General features: G+C 42.2%; 2 protein-coding genes across 11 annotated transcripts; one reads left to right on the top strand and one right to left on the bottom strand.

Moving 5' to 3' along the window:
- Positions 1 to 52: 52 nt before the first annotated feature.
- HNRNPH1 (heterogeneous nuclear ribonucleoprotein H1) lies at positions 53 to 15,772 on the bottom strand. Of its 10 annotated transcripts, none has more exons than XM_082211629.1 (14): positions 15,617 to 15,772; positions 15,240 to 15,405; positions 7,319 to 7,447; positions 6,421 to 6,576; positions 6,100 to 6,243; positions 4,771 to 4,909; positions 3,700 to 3,878; positions 3,543 to 3,614; positions 3,355 to 3,485; positions 3,124 to 3,259; positions 2,788 to 2,871; positions 2,614 to 2,664; positions 1,479 to 1,571; positions 53 to 800 (listed from the first exon to the last, which is right to left on the bottom strand). In XM_082211629.1, exons 1-14 carry the CDS (start codon positions 15,683 to 15,685, stop codon positions 682 to 684), a joined length of 1,668 nt encoding a protein of 555 aa, XP_082067755.1. In that variant the 5' UTR covers positions 15,686 to 15,772; the 3' UTR covers positions 53 to 681. The 10 variants fall into 10 exon arrangements, with proteins under 10 accessions (XP_082067755.1, XP_082067753.1, XP_082067756.1 ...); XM_082211627.1 differs by having other exon boundaries at positions 7,319 to 7,453; XM_082211630.1 differs by having other exon boundaries at positions 3,355 to 3,467; positions 7,319 to 7,453; positions 15,617 to 15,771.
- LOC309525914 (deoxycytidine kinase 2-like) lies at positions 9,064 to 13,723 on the top strand. The gene is made up of 7 exons (XM_082211704.1): positions 9,064 to 9,197; positions 10,024 to 10,139; positions 10,336 to 10,529; positions 10,871 to 11,018; positions 12,022 to 12,137; positions 12,544 to 12,643; positions 13,295 to 13,723. The coding sequence occupies exons 1-7, from the start codon at positions 9,101 to 9,103 to the stop codon at positions 13,316 to 13,318; spliced, it is 795 nt and encodes a 264-aa protein (XP_082067830.1). The 5' UTR covers positions 9,064 to 9,100; the 3' UTR covers positions 13,319 to 13,723.
- Positions 15,773 to 16,262: the final 490 nt, after the last annotated feature.

Raw genomic sequence — 16,262 nt, forward strand, 5'->3', positions numbered from 1 at the left:
TAGTGTATCAATTGCTGCTGGCAACACAGTGCTCATTTCAAATCAAGAGAGGTTCCAGTTTTTAAAAGGAAGTTTTATTTTAACAATTTTCACTTAAGCGCAAACACCTAAAAGTAAATCACAATACAATGAAAGATTAAATCAAGGCCTCAGATTTCATACGAACACCAAGACCAAAATCCTAAAGGTAGCCGTATTGCGTCTCACATTTCCCCATTAACTTAAAAAGCTTAAATGTGCCTTACAAGATATTAAAAAGAAAAAACTAGAACTAACATGCCAAATGTTCACTTTTGAGATTCCAACACAGCTCCTATATCTTGTTTGTACAAAAAGGCATGTTCTGGAACATGCTCTGAAAACAGCGTCTGGTGTTATATGGTATAAGAGCAACATTTAACATAATTGAAACAGTTTTAACCTAAATACGCTTACTGCTCAAATACACTCCTACAACAAAAACTGGAAAAAAGCTGAAAATTGTTTAACAGGAACTTCTTTACTTGACTTATATCCTAGATGAATGTTTCAGCATATTCAAAAATACTGAACCTGAATGTTTTAAAATGATCCTGATTTCACTTACAAGTAAAGCATAAATCACAAGCTTGTATTGCAAAACTGTTAAACTTAGTTTGTTTTGTTTTCTTAAAAAAAGTTGACCAAAAATTAGGAGACCAGTTACATTCCCCAGCCCCCACTCATGTTGGACATGTTCGACATTCCAGCCATGCCATTCACTCCCATGGATGCACGATTCCCACTGCTGTAGTAGCTGCTGTTCATTGCACTCTGGTTACCTAAGACAGATAACAAATAAGACAATTCAGTGCAGTTGCTTCAATACAGTGGTGCCCCGCAAGACGAAAAACTCGCTAGATGAAAGGGTTTTGAGGTTTTTGAGCAAGACGAATTTCCCTATGGGCTTGCTTCGCAAGACGAAAACGTCTTGCAAGTTTGTTTCCTTTTTCTTAACACCGTTAATGCAGTTGCGACTTGACTTCGAGGAGCAACTCATAGAACGCGGTGTGGTAACCTTTTTTGAGGTTTTTGGTGATTTAGAAGCTTTTCCAAAACTTTTCCGACACCGTGCTTCGCAAGACGAAAAATTTGCTAGGCGAAAAACTCGCGGAACTAATTAATTTCATCTTGCGAGGCACCACTGTACATGGCACCACATTTCCCTCACCCCAAGTTATCCTTATAACCTTGCTTTAGATCCTATCACACAATGGAAGTGGCAGGCTAGCTTCATATAGACTGGATCCAACTCTGCATCACCCAACATCATCTTTTAAATGTGTTTTTTTTTATCTAGTCACTGAAAGCTTTTCCTGCTCGCTCATCTAGACTGATTTTCTAGCTGAAACCAAGTATTTGGACAATATATTTTAACTTTTTCAAGACAAGGTGATCCTTGCATTAGGTGGGTAGCTAACTGCGTAACACATCCAAGACTAATAATAAAAACATCTTACCATATCCGCTCATGCTGCTTTGACCACCATAGCCTCCTCCATAACCACCACTCAACTGCTGGTTAGCTGGACCACCGTAACTGGATTGGCTTCCTTTCAAGTTAAGGACACACATATGTTAAGAACTTGGCTACAGTCACCTTCTACGAAAAGCATATGCCTGCATGCTACCTTAAAAAGGCAAGCCTGCTCCTAGTTCACTGTGTACCTGAACTCTAATTTGAGAAGATTCTTCCTAATTTGCTCTTCACTCATGAATTTATTTGCAGATAAGCAATTTATACATTCTTATAGCACCTGAGTTTTCAAATTATATGAACAATTGAATTGGAAGCAGAGGAGGGTGTTCTCCCCCTGAAACTGCTATTTTATTTCTTGGCCATCATTCATTTCAAACCTATTGACCTAATCTGAAGTAGCATTTGGCAATATAGAGGATAGCCTTCATTATGTGGCTAACAGACAACACAAACCCTTTTGTATATGTAGCTTTAAACAGCTCAGGGGAGATGCCAAAAGAAGTTAGCCTTTCCAAGCTGTGACTAGGAAACCTGCACCTGGCACACAACACCTTTCTACATTTTTGTACAAACTAAATGCAAAATACAGCTGGTAACCAATTTCACATCTCTGCAAAACTCTTTTGCAGTTGAGGATATGAAGTTTGCTTTTTTAACTTAGTTGTACCTTGTAAAGCACGAAGCCATTCTGCAAAGTGCTACTAAAACAGCATATGCACCCCATACAAATAAAACGAACCACCACTTCAGAATAAAACTTTTTAATACAAGCAAACCAAGCTTCTGAAGTTTAATAATTTGGTTTTACTGAATATTAAAGTATTCAAATATTTAAGTTAACAGGATATCCAATAAGAGGAACCACCATTGTGGTATAATCTTTGCCAGTTTAATTCTACCTCCTATTCAACATTACTACCCTCACACCCCCCCCCCCCGGAAGTGACTGCTGTAGGTAGAAAACTGTAGCAACATTACAGACAACAAGCATCTCTTTCCCCAAAGACCCAATGTTACCACTCTGCACCCTGAAAATCACTCATACGACCATTCATTCATGCAGTTTTTATTTAGCAGTCTAATTGTCAAAATGTAGACCCAAAAGGTTTATATACCTGCCAATGTGTTCGTGTTCCAATCTTGAACTACCCCTTCCGTTTCCTTGACTGTGATTAAGACAGAATGTTGAATATTAGTTTTAGGCCACCGAGAAAAAGCAGAACTGTAAAAATTAGCCAGTTTTGTTAAACATCAGCGGGACAACATGAAACTGAATTGCTTGCACATACCCATTGCTCCCATCATTTGACTGCCATATGCACCACCACTTCCTCCAGCTGTGGAATTCAAGAAGAGTTCTACATATCGGTGTTCTAAGGAAACAAAAAATAGCCATGCTCTGAACACAAACAGTTCAACTTACCTCATGTACAGTACAAAGAACTTAAGCCACCTTGATGCAAAACTTGAAGGCTGTTCAATTCTGAGAATCATGAGCAGTAGTGAACATTACTCTCTCACCAAGTTACCACAATGTTAACAAGCAAAGCCAGTATAGTAAATGGATTCATTCTACTCTACAGTTTTTTTTAAGTGCATACATCTGCAGGGGAGCTTTAACTTACGCATATTTGCTTTGTCTTTGGACATTGCAGCAACAGCATCCTCATGAGTAGCGAACTCAACATCTGCCTCTCCTGTTACTCGACCATCAGGCCCAATTTCAATGTGTACTCTTACAGGATTAAGAGGCGAGAAGAACTAGGTAGAAAAGAGAGTCATTAACTCAATGAAAATTTCTCAGGCAATGTTCTGCAGCAACAAATCCAAATAAAAATGTCAAGACAGTCACTTACATTGTAAATGTCGTTCTCTGTAGCTCTGTAAGGTAATCCTCTCATGTGCACACAGTGACCAGTTGTGCTTTGGAAAGTAGAGGATCCATCCCCATACCTGTGGTCTGACATCCCTGTGGAAACAGTCCATTCTAAATCTTTTGTATGTAGGACAAGTTTCCTCAATTGCCCTAATCAAGAATTCTTACCTCTTCCAAATCGATCCGATCCAAAGCCATAGCCATCATTATATCCATTATAGTCATCATAACCACCATAACCTGCAACCCACAATTTAGAGTTATGTTGAAAATGATCTTCCAACAGAACTATCCGTTTTTGAATAAGAAAGATCTATATATTTACCTCCTCCATATGCACCACGTCTCATTCTTTCAAAACCACTTCCTCTACCAAGGCTGTTGTAGCCTCTTCCCACGCCCGGCCGGTCATAAGGACCTGGCCTCTGCATGGCCATAAGCTTGCGAGGAGGATCATAATGAGTGCGCACTTCTGCTCTGCTACTCTTGAAGATTTCAATGTACCTAAAAGGTTCACACACATAAAACTAGTTGAGTTTTTTTTTTTAATTTGCATATTAGGTTATACAATATAATACATTACAATACCACAGCCTTGGAACTGGCAATTTTAAGCCAGAATTTTTACGTTTAGTCATAGAAAATAATCCAAGGCTAATTCAGTAAATCAGTTTGAGGTTGCTCATTAAGATATCCCAACCTTAAGGGTTAGGGAGAGCAAACTAGTTTAAGCTTCTGAAGAATCAGAACTTGGAGGGACTAATGTCCACTCAACAGCACCCATATTTTGCTCATATGGCAATATGCAAGAGGGTTAGAAATCCAGCCTCCGCCAGAATTCTAATCCATCAATACACTCCAAAAAGCACTATGTGCTCATGAGCCCATCCTATGCGTTTGCATAGCAAATCAGCAAATGCAAAAAAGGTGCATGCTTCAATTAATACGTCACAAAACTTAGAATAAATCCCTTTGTGACATTTTCGGAAATTATGTGTTTATGTGAAAAATTATACAAGAAAATGTTACATCAATATATAGAACAAGTTTAGTAATCACATTTTCTTATGGTAATAAAATGCTAAGTGTCTTTAGAGCTAGAGGCATAATTGGTGCTATTAGAAAAATTTAAAGCCATAATCTCTCAACTTCCTTAATTATTTAAACTTGTTCAGAATGAACAGTTTTGAGAGGTCTAGGGAAGGGAGGATGAACTAGCCTTTCACAGCCAGTTTGCACAAACGTAACAAAAATTAACGTTTCATTATAAAATTGGGGGTGTTAGTAGGGCATGAAATTACATGTTGTGAGGTGAACACTTAAGAAGAGAGAATATGGATTTAATAACAGTTTACCATAAGAAGAGCGACATATCCAACCAACCATCCATCCCCACCTGTGCCCTATTCTTTCCTTGTGTTTCTTTAGAGCCTTTTCAGCTATTTCCTGTGAAGCAAACTGCACGAAGGCCTCCCCCGTACTCCTCCCCTGGAAGTCCACCGGCAATGTTATCCCATTTGGCACGATTTCCAACCCTTCAACCCAAGGACAAATAACCCCAGTAGGGGGGTAATATTAACATCACAAGCCCAATCATGATTTTCTTATAGCTTTAAAATACACCAGAAGTTATACTTTATAAATTTCAGAATCAGTAAACCATAGTATTAAACACTATAAAAGAAACATGTCAACAAGAAACACTTATTACATACTATTTAAAAGATTCTTAACTCAGCCTGCTTGCATAAAAGACATTTCTGTAACATTTCTATTATTTCCAATTAGTGCAGGATGTGTTAAGAAAAACATTAAAGCAGCAATTTACTAATAAATATATTCAATCGAACAATTAAAATTCCTCTAAAAATATGTCAATTCTAGATCTTAACAAGAATCAAATTAAACTCAAAGATAATTTCATGCAAAATATTTAACAGATCTAATAAAATCAAAGATTTGCATTTTCATAAACACTTCATTTCAAGACACTGTATATACATATTAATTTTTATGAAGAAAAAACAACTTGGGAAAAAATATTTCAACAGAAATCTAATACTGTGCAAGTTGATCTGTTCATCACAATTCATCAGAGTACATTCACACTTATCTGGACTACTGCAATATATTCCAAACATTCTGATGTAACGCTCACTTCAATTTGCTTTAACATTTCAGTTTCAATAGTTTTTAAAAGCAAATTACTTTATGACATACCAAACCTTAAAGCAAATATTTTTAAACCTATCGGACAAATACTTATTTTCTGTATTCCTTTTACACGTCATAAAGAGGTTCTACTACACATGTGAGCATTTCCTTCCATCCATTCAACCAAACTAAAGTTATAACATTTATTCAATAACCTTATTCTAGACACTCAAATTTTAAAAAAAGCATTCTAAATGTTTGGCTGAGTGGAGTGGAAGAGTTAAAATGGCAACTTTGCTTCCAATATGGTTTAACGATTAGTTAATCCTTAAAGCTTTGCAGGGTTAGACTGGAATAAAGTTTTACTTGCTATATCAAGTTTTAGAGGCAGTTCTCAAATTATCAAATAATTTAAACTACTGTGTTTGTCTTTAAAAACACCTAAAGCATAACCATACAGAATTGGCCATTCAAGGATTATTTATTATTAGTTGGCTAGGCATTACTTCAGTGCCATTGCAATTCTAATCTTTACCAATACAGCTATAGCTAGAACTTATACCCCACATACCTGAGAAAAACTGAACAATTTCTTCCTTGCTACAACCAAATGGAAGTCCTCTAAGACGTACAAAACCATCATTAGCCGTATCAGGGCTGTTAGGACCAGTATGCTTCAGAACCCAATCCATTTCAACGTTGTTTGACTTGAAGACTGCAAGAGGCACTTAGAATTAATGAATTTTGGAACATGGCACAAAAAGGTCAATGCACGACATTCATTTGGAGAACAGGTTCACATTTACATACACACAGAAGAATAACCATGCATCTAAGCTCCACCCAACTGAAGAGCTACTTAAGTCAGTTACTATGTCAATTCAATCCAAACCTTCAACATATCTGTGTCCCATTGTTTCTCTGTCTTTTTTCAATGCCAGCTTCACATCTTCTTCGGTCTCCAGTTCAACAAATGCTTCTCCACTTGGTCTTCCTTCCCTTGTGTAGATAAAACGGACCCCTGAAGATCCATTTAGTATTTTGCATTCTAAGAAAAAGCAGAAGAACAAGTTGAACACACTGTCAAAAGCACCACTAACTTCATCAAGGACTTCTAACTGTGCAAAGGCTTGGCTTGTACGGCTACAATCTGATGTGTGTCCTTGAAATCTCAATAGAAGTCAATAAGGTTCTTTCAAGTAAACAGTTTCATCCTGCAGTACAGAATATATTATTTATGTAATTATATGTTTAACTTCAAAAAAGAACAAAAGCAAAATTAACTTAGCCATAATATTATTATGGGGGTGGAAAGTGACAAAAGAAACATAACCTTATGATCTTTATTTCTGTTCTCATTACCATGAGCTGTCATTCTCATTTCTTTGCAGTTTTAAGCATTGTAGTCCTTAATACTATCTGAAGTAAACAGCACAAATCTAACCATGTCTACTCAAAAGTAAGTCCTACTGAATCCAATGAGGTTTACTCCCAGGTAAGTGGGGTTAGGATTGGAGCCTAATTTGTGAACTGTTCTATCCTTGAAGGCAGCTTCCCCTATTACCAAAGAGGAAAGTACTTAATTGTCCATTTTACTCTTTTTCTAATTCAGAGTTCTAGATTTAATCTAACCTGCAACAAGGAAGTTCTTACGGAGGAAAGGATATGGAGAAAAAAACAACTCTACAGCTTGTTTACCTTTCATTACAGTAACTGAGTAAGGGAAGGAGCCTGCTCCATGGAGACTTGGGGGGGGGGGGAGAAGAAGCAGACACGCGAACGGCTCTTACCGGAGAAAAACCTCTGCACCTCATCCGCGGAGCAGGACCAAGGCAACCCTCGCACTTTCACGACATACCCCTCGCCGCCTTCGGTGTTTAACATCATGCTGGAAGTGAGCGTAGTCTCCGTTTCGCCTTCTGTTGCTACGGGGCAAACAAAGACGTCGCCACACTGAGTGGGGCAGAAGATCGGCAACGGAGCAACTCTCCCGCCCAAACTCGCCACCCGCCCTCCCTCTTCCCCACTCCTCAAGTATCTTCCCCACGTACACATGGCAAACCGAAATGCTGGTCCCCCGCGGGCGGGTTTTAGGGTCGCTTCGCCTCTGCGAACCCAGTGGGCCGGGCGGCGGCGACGCGCTCTAGGTTCACTTATGAAATGGCGCCGACGGAGGACTTGCGTTTCCGCTCGGCCGAGCCCTGGCGCCGCCTCAGAAAAACAGGCCTCGGTCGTCGACAGCAGCCCGAAGAACCGGCTGCGCAGAGAGGCCCCTCGCTAGTCGAAGCAAAAAATACTCGCGGAACCCGAACTGAGACAGGACCAACGGCTACCGAACTACGAGGGGGCTCACCTGCTTCTTGCGCGGCGTGGCCGAAAAGGCAGCTCACGGCGCGTGCGCGCACATCCCCACCCGGCGCATGCGCTGCGCTGTCTGTCCGTCCCTCCCCCGCGCCGAAAATACAAGCGCCACTTGCGCATGACTTGTGGCAGACAAAACTCCCCCGCCCCCTCCCCGCTGCGAGACCAAGGCTACCAATCGCCGTGCGCTTTTATTTGGGAGTACACCCCAGTGAACTTAATGGCATTTACTTCCGAGTAAAACAAAGTTGGTAGGATTCCGCCGCCCCCTCCCGCAACAACCGATCCTGCTCTCGTCCTCCTCAGCCTGCCCAACTCAATCCCCTCTCATCCTACGCATGCGCCGAAGAACAAAGCCAACCCCCTCCCCCAAGTTGGCTCTTTTGATTTGCCCTTACAAGCAAGACTACGAGGCCTATACCCTTCATTGCATAATCAAGCGGCGGAGTCATCCATGTTGTACGTGCTTTCAACGCAGACGGAAATGGCCATCAAACATGGCAGCACCGACAAATTTCGCTCAAGACAGCACCAACAGCACCGCAAGCTGTACCAGTATTAGATTAATGTACAGTGTCGGTATAATTAGCCTCTTCCAACTCAAAATGGCACAGGAACACAAATGGCGCTCAAAGTACCTTATGAAATATGTTGGGGGCTACACAGACCTAACGATTCCTTACATGCTTTATACTTTAATGCCACTCCCTTGATGATCGGGGAATTAAGCCCCAACTAATTATTCCACCTCTTTCCACTTTAACCCGATTCTACACGACCTCGGGCGCCCAATTCTGCTTATGGAACATTCTGGTTCCAGAATTGATAGAAATTGCAATTTTACCACAACAACATAGGCGCCAATTGCAAAGCCCCCAATAATACAGCCGAAACAAAAATCCAACCTGAAATTGCGAGTGCCAGAGGCACTTTGTGAAAGGGGAAACACGCGGCAAGGGGCTAGGACTGCAAGAAGCAACTTCAACCGCGTCTCCCCACAAGAAGGGCGGGCGGCGGCTTCCAGAGCGCGGGAGTGAAGGGTCGAGCTCTCCTTGGCAGCAGAGCCAAGAGGGCGGGACAGGAGAAAAAGCAGAGGCGGGTCGCCGCTATGGATTGGCTGAGCACAGGCGGGATTCTTGAAGAGACGCGAAGGCGCGGGAAGAGCTCGCCCCAGTTCCTTCCTGAAGCCAAGCAAACAAAGACCGCTCGCCATGTATCCCCCCGCCAAGCGCCCCTGCGTCGGACCCAGTGCGTTGGACCGCAGCTTCCAAAAACGCCTGAAGAAAATCACCATTGAAGGGAATATCGGTAAGTGCCTGGCCGTGGACCCGCCTATGTTTGCTTGATAGGAATGTCTTAACTTTGGTGTCTGCCTTTTTAAAAACTAACTCCTGTAAATTAACGGTGTCAAAAATGAAGTCTTTGCTTCAAAGGAGGGCTTTCTATTTATAAAGACAGAGCTATTGGGACGGCAGTAGCACGTCCCAGTAGTACTGTCCCAGTAGCACGTCTTCCGGCGCCAAATTACAGCTAGGAAGAAGGACGTTGATATGGCGGGAATTAAGGCGCTGGCGCCTAAACATTGATAAGGACAGTGCTGTGTTCGCCTGTTACCTCTGCTAAAAACACGGCTCAAGGCTGTCCTTATCTATTTACCGAATAGATTCACAGTATATGCTTATGGAACATCCGCTTATATAATATTAGGCCTTAATAAAGCTATAGTAACAAAAACAGTTTTTAAGACAAGTCACTGCAAAGGTCTGGATTGAAACAGCTAAGTCATACAGAAGGCTTCAATGAAAAGGGTGCAAGGGTAAGAAAGCCATAAAAACCTGGAGCTCCTCATACTCAATACATACTCCAATACTTCTCCAAGTACACTTATTTTCTGCCCTCATACCTTCCACACAACACAATGTTTTATCATTTCCGGATAGAAAGCCAAGTTACACGTTATAAATGCATTCCAAATCAGGAGCTTGAGGAAGAAGGGGTAAATAGGATTCATAGGAGAAAGAAGAGCCTAGCCTTGCAAGTGTTTTAATACCCCAGCTTCTGGAAAGGCCAGTGTGTCCTCTCTGTATTATACTACCAATGTCTTATCCCAATACTAGCTGAATTTTCTTAACAGCTGCAGGGAAGTCCACATTTGTCCAACTACTAGCAAGGAACAGTGATGAGTGGGAAATAATTCCTGAACCAATTGCCAAGTGGTGCAACATCCAGACAACTGAAAATGAGTCTGAAGTAAGTAAGCATGCTGGCCCTCTAGTGCTAAATGTTGCAATACCACAAATGTTGCAATAGTCAATGTAACTTAGCAATACTTTATGCTGCTTAGGTTACACTAGATGCTTTGTTTTACTTTCCACAGCAGATGTTTGGTATGTCTAACAACCAAGTGACAAGATTACTGATAGACTTTCTTTTTTATCATTATCAGGAACTTTCAACATCTCAAAAGAGTGGTGGAAATCTCCTTCAGATGTTGTACAGCAAACCTACAAGATGGGCTTATACATTCCAGACCTACGCCTGTTTGAGTAGAGTTAAAGCACAATTAAAACCAATTTCTGCCAAGTTACTTGAAGCAGAACATCCTGTACAGTTTTTTGAGAGATCAGTCTACAGTGATAGGTAAGAGCATACACGCATTTACAGAAATAGATATTGGTAGAATTAAGGGGCTACTTTACATACACCTTGCTAATATGAAGTATGCATCCAAATAGTCATTTTGAATGTAAACAGTACAGTGAAAGATGCACTGAGTTCAGTCAATTTGCTTTCATGTGGGGAGCCTGTGGGCCTGCAGATGTTGACTTCATCAGCAACAGGGAGCCATGGCTAATTGTCAGGAATGATGTTTTCCAAAAAACACCTATTTCTGGTATATAGCAGCTGTGATCAATAGTTGCATTCTGAATCTCTTCAGATACACAGTATCAATTTGCATTTAAAAGCCTTTTCTATTACAGGTATGTGTTTGCCTCCAACTTATTCGAATCAGGAGACATCAATGAAACAGAGTGGGCAATTTATCAGGATTGGCATGCATGGCTTCTGAACCAGTTTGACTCCAGCCTAGAGCTAGATGGTATTATCTACCTCAGGACTACCCCTGAGGTATGTTTCCTTCTCCCCAAACTGACTAGTTTTAGATGCAATACTAGTACTAGAACTAGGAGCTCTTGGTACTGAATAGAGTACAGGCAACTCCCCATTTGCACAGGGGTTGTGTTCTGAAACACCATACACAGCAGGATGAACACAAGCCCACTGTTCCGCAGCCAAAGATGGTGCATGTGCCAGTGGGTCACACGTGCCTTGACGGTGTGCAAATGGGGAGTTGCCTGTATTGTGTTAAAGCTTTTACTTAATCAAATTTGAATATGTCTTTGATGGCCCCTAAAAAGTAACTTTTGTCCTAGACACTAAACATGGGCAAATCACAATCTTACCTTTTAGTCCAATATTCATGAACAGCAACTTGATGCTTAATTTTACGCAGAAACAGTCCTGCTCAGTTAGAGTACTGTAAACCTAGACCTCAAACCTTTTAACAAGACATTCTGATGTCAACAGAATCTACTTAAACACTGTTGCCAAGAGACAACAATGGACTTATGTAGTCCTTTTAAACATTCTTATTTGTAGGATCTCCATCTAAACTAAAGCATTGTTAAAATCTTGTGTATCCTTCTCTCAAAAACAGTGTTTTACTTGCATTGTCAGGAGACTGCAATCCATTTTCTTAAGTTTACTAAGCATTAAGAAGGCTAGAGTCCTAAGCCTATGTAGTTGGGAGCAAATTCAGTTCATCACACTTGCTTCCAAGTCAGCATGCTTTGAATCAAAGTATTAGGCTGTGTTAAAGCTAATTGAAAAGTTCTGATATTAAAGTTTAAGAAGCTAGTATACCTAAGTAGTTCCACTTCAAGAATGTTTCAAAGTCCAACACTGATGATTAGGTAGCACTCATTTTAGATATATGTAAAGTATACAAGTTTAAGTAGATATAAATTTACAGCAATTCACTGAAGGTAAAGATTAGTTAGATACATGTGAGAACTTTCCATAATAACTATTCAGCGTGCTAAATGTTATATTGTGACATTAAAAATTACAGAAATGCATGGAGAGGCTACGCCATAGAGGCAGAGAAGAAGAACAAGGAATTCCACTAGAATATCTAGAAAACCTTCACTATAAACATGAAACCTGGCTTTATGAGAAGACAATGAAGTAAGAACTCTCATAGCTTTGACACTTTCATTATGCTAGTTCTGCCCCTAACAACAAAAAGCCTGCCATTTTTATCATCACTGCAAACACAGTTGTTACTAGATTATTATGTTTAGCTCATTATATTACTACTTTTTCTTAAGAATGCCATACTGAAACGGCAAAAAGTGTTATCTTGCAACACAGTGGCTACATACTTCTAAAAGTGTTTTAGGTGCTGCTGGTGCTTGTTGTCTTTAGGAGATGCAACCCTAACTTGACTCGAAGTTTAAGCCACAAATTTCATAAACATAACAGTTTAGAAACTGACAGGTTAACAAATGGGATGTCATTGAGATTCCTTATTTTTAAGTTAATTGATATTTCTTCCAAGTAAACACTGAACTTTGTGGATTTTGTTTTGTAGGGTGGATTTTGACAATCTTAGAGACATACCAGTTTTGGTTTTAGATGTTAATGATGATTTCAAAAATGATGAAATAAAACAAGAATACTTATTGGAAAAAGTAAGTATCTTCCATCCTATGTTTTTTAAAGCCCACGTGCTTGATTTAGCTCAATCTACCTTTTGTAGTCAGAAATTCCATGAGGGTTTAAATGGCCCATAGCTGACTCCTTTTCTTGTTTACAACTTTATTGTTTAAACCATGGGTAGGCAAACTAAGGCCCAGGGGCCAGATCCGGCCCAATCACTTTCTAAATCCAGCCTGCTGACAGTCTGGGAATCAGCGTGTTTTTACATGAGTAGAATATGTACTTTTATTTAAAATGCATCTCTGGGTTATTTGTGGAGCATAGGAATTCATTCATTTTTATTTATTTATTTTCAAATTATAGTCCGGCCCACCACAAGGTCTGGGGGATCTCTTGCACTAAAGCTTGACTAGTGTTTTATACACATGAATCAAGTGCCATTAAATTAAGGTCAAATTTCCAACTCAGTGTATCAGACTGTTGCCATGAAAGTTGTCTGCTACAGGTTAGATTATCTAATGTGCAGAATGCTAAACATTATTAGCTAGCTTTTTTCCTTATGTGACCTCCTCCGTGGACATATTATAGACAAACCGACATGCAAATGTTTAATACCTGGTTTGGCCCTAGAGTTTTGATCAGAATTGTTTTCAATACCTCATTCACGTATCTTGTTTTTACAGGTCAAGGCTTTTTTGACAACTTAGCAACTAAAAATACCAGTCTAGGAGGATATTTGGAGAAGTGCCATTTTATCTAGTGTATAACTTTGTACAATAAACAGTCCCTGCTTTCTTTGTATGGACTACCCAGCAGAAAAGAAAAGCTTTAATACATAGATGTAAAAAGCTATTCAAGACACTGGGATCATTTTCAGAACCAACTCATCTTGTGGTCTGAGTTTCTCTGAGGTAAAATGAGAGAATTTGTGCATCTTGCACAAATATACAACTTAGAAGAAATTCTACTCATTACTGGAAGTGTCTAAAAAGCTTACTTGAAAGTTGTTACAAAGCTGTTTTGTTCAGATACCTTGTTTTGTGTAAATCAGATATGTTTTAAGTACAATAAACATTTTGTAAATAAAACCTCTGTGAATGCCTTCATCAGAACTTGACTGCAGCAAATGTTTTCTCCAAGAGAACAAGGCCACTACATTCACAAGTACTACTGGCCACGTGCTTTCAGTAACTAAATTGAGACAGATCAGATATCTCACCAGCATGTGCCCACTCTTTGGTGCATTTAAAGCATCTTCTTATCAATACACCCATTTCTTAGTCATAGGGGTTCATAACGTAAGAACTGGCAGGTTGAGAAATGTCAAGATTTAAGACTAGCAGGGTTTTTTGTGGGGTGGGGGTTGTATGAGATTATGGAGGAAAACTAAAATAGTTTAGAACCATGAAATGTTTACCTTAGAAGCAAGTCAAAGTTCAACAGTGCTCTGGAGTGAGACTATATACAATACAGAGGAACTTTTTTATTTATACAGAAAGACAAGTTTTCCTTTAAGTTTGATTGGTTTTTTTCCTCTAAAGGTCTTACTCCTCACCTTTGCTTAGGTAGATGAAGCAGAGCAATTAAAATACTTCTAAGTAAAGGGCCACTTGGCTAGTTGAGCCTATTGCTAGTTCCATAATTGAAGAGAGGAAGGAATCGGACATCTTGCTGAAGAGCCATTGCCACGTGCGCCCTGAAACCTGGAACCCAGCACAGCCAATTCTTTATGGCTCTATTAAGATGTCGGGGAGGCTATTATTTTTATTTTCCAAGCGTGCCAGCAACACATGGCAGGGCCGTCTTCAGCAGCCACGCCGCGGAGCAAACAGCGCGGTGCTTTGTGCAAGACGACGCGGGGGGGGGGGCGGAGGACTGGGACAAGTTCGACCCGCGTCGCGCGACCAGTCTCCGAACCGCCGTCGGTCACGTGTCGCGCTACCCTCCATTTCGGGGATTTCCACTTATCGAAGCAGCTTTTCTCTCTCTCCCCCCCCCCCCACTATTTACAGCGTGATCCCACCCGCAGTCCTAGAGCTAGTTACGTTATTCTCTTCCCCGCCGTCGCCTCACTATAAGCAAATAAGCGTCCGACGTGGGGGGGGGGGAGAGGAAGAGAGGCGGGAGAAAGGCGGCCAACGGCCGGGCCGATTCCAGCCGTGGCGGCCTCCAAGTGCGGCTCTACCGCCTCAACTGCCGCCTAGGCCCCGGAATGGCCGCCGAGCGCACAGATTGGGCAACACCCACCACAATGGCGGAGGCAGGACGTGGTCAAAGGAGAGAAGGGGGGGGATGAGAGAGAAGAAAGGGAAGAGAAAAGGAGGAAGGCAGAGAGCATATAAAGGGAGAGGGCCGGAAGAGCTAAGGGCGCGCTCCCGCCGCTTTCCCCACTGGGGAGGCTGGTGGCGGCGAGAGGCCTAGAAAGGAAGGGATGAGAGAGCCTCGTTGGACTTACACAGGCAGGCAGAGCGGAGGACCGAGGCGTCTGCGCCGAAGCCCCTCCTTTCCCCCTCCCCCCTCCCCCGATCTGCGCCAGCGCTCGAAAGCCGCAGCAGCAGCAGCAACGGCCTTAACGGCCGCGGATTCCTTCCGCCGCCGCCTCCTTGCCAGTTGGCGGCGCCCACTCACCCAGGCCGGGGATCTCTGGGCCGGTTTCTTCAGTGTGGCACGGATCCATCGCGTCGGGCCTTTTTTCCCCCGCTGTTCTTTTTGTGTGTGCGTGCTCACGCGCAAGTCTGTCTTTCCCCCGGCGACGATCAAGGCGGCTGGCGGAGTCGATCAACCGAGCGTGGCGCTAAAACAATGAAGGAAGAACACGAGAGGTGGTTAAAAAAAAAAAAAAAGCCCTCGTCGTCCACCTTCCCCAGCCGGAACTGGCGTCGCTTCCTTCTCTCTCCCTCCCTGCTTCCCCCATGGCGCACCTCAAATTAAGGAAGATTGTATTTTTGAGAAAAGGCCGGATCCGATGGCGCGCGCGCACCTCCCGCTTCCTCCCTCGGACTCACCAGGCTTCCTCGCAGTTGCTCTCCGCCTCTATAAATAACTCCTTCCCCCCACTTGTAGGCTTGTGACATCAGATTAAGTAACCCCTCCCCATTCCCGTCCAGCGGAACCAACCAATCGCTTGGCTACAGAGGAGCCGGAGGGGCAGCGTCTCCCCCAAGCCTTGCTCTCCGTTAAAGCGCCAAGGCTTTTTTTTGTACCTTCAGGATAGGGGATCTGTGGGGCAGGTGGGGTGGAAGGAGACCTACTGCATCGACCACCCCAGGGCTGCAGTCCCTGATCCTCCCGAGGAAGAAGCGGACGCCGCGGAGCGCGCTAGGGCTGAAGTGAACACGCTTAGGCTGGAGCTGCGGATCGAGCCCCCTATCTTGGAGCAGCTGGAATCCTATGGACGTTCTTACTCCGTCACATAATAACTCTGCATCCTTATCTCCGTTGGTGGTTCTGCTCCAGGAGATGATCTGAAGAGCCTTTCCAGTCTTAAATAGAGAGGGTGGCCAACGAAGGGCAGTCAGTCGTATCCTTGCAGACCCTCCAAGGGTCCCTATTTTCTTATGTCCAGGTTTCTGATTTGATCCCGGAATGTCCCACTTTTCCTTAGGTTGTCCTTATTTTCATTGGAGAAATATTGGAGCGTATGGCATTATC

The sequence above is a fragment of the Podarcis vaucheri genome (genome assembly GCF_965113315.1).
Source record: "Podarcis vaucheri genome assembly, chromosome: 2".
NCBI classification, from domain to species: Eukaryota; Metazoa; Chordata; class Lepidosauria; order Squamata; family Lacertidae; genus Podarcis; species Podarcis vaucheri.

Bases quoted from the DNA above. Each gene is read 5' to 3' on its own strand.
- LOC309525914 (XM_082211704.1), top strand. From the start codon at position 9,101: ATGTATCCCCCCGCCAAGCGCCCCTGCGTCGGACCCAGTGCGTTGGAC. The intron at 10,530-10,870 runs GTAAGAGCATAC...TTTCTATTACAG, and splicing joins AGATCAGTCTACAGTGATAG to GTATGTGTTTGCCTCCAACT. The intron at 11,019-12,021 runs GTATGTTTCCTT...TAAAAATTACAG, and splicing joins ACCTCAGGACTACCCCTGAG to AAATGCATGGAGAGGCTACG.
- HNRNPH1 (XM_082211627.1), bottom strand. From the start codon at position 15,685: ATGTCACAAGCCTACAAGTGGGGGGAAGGAGTTATTTATAGAGGCGGA. The intron at 15,406-15,616 runs GTGAGTCCGAGG...TCATTGTTTTAG, and splicing joins AGCAACTGCGAGGAAGCCTG to CGCCACGCTCGGTTGATCGA. The intron at 6,244-6,420 runs GTTTGGATTGAA...TGCCTCTTGCAG, and splicing joins GGGACACAGATATGTTGAAG to TCTTCAAGTCAAACAACGTT.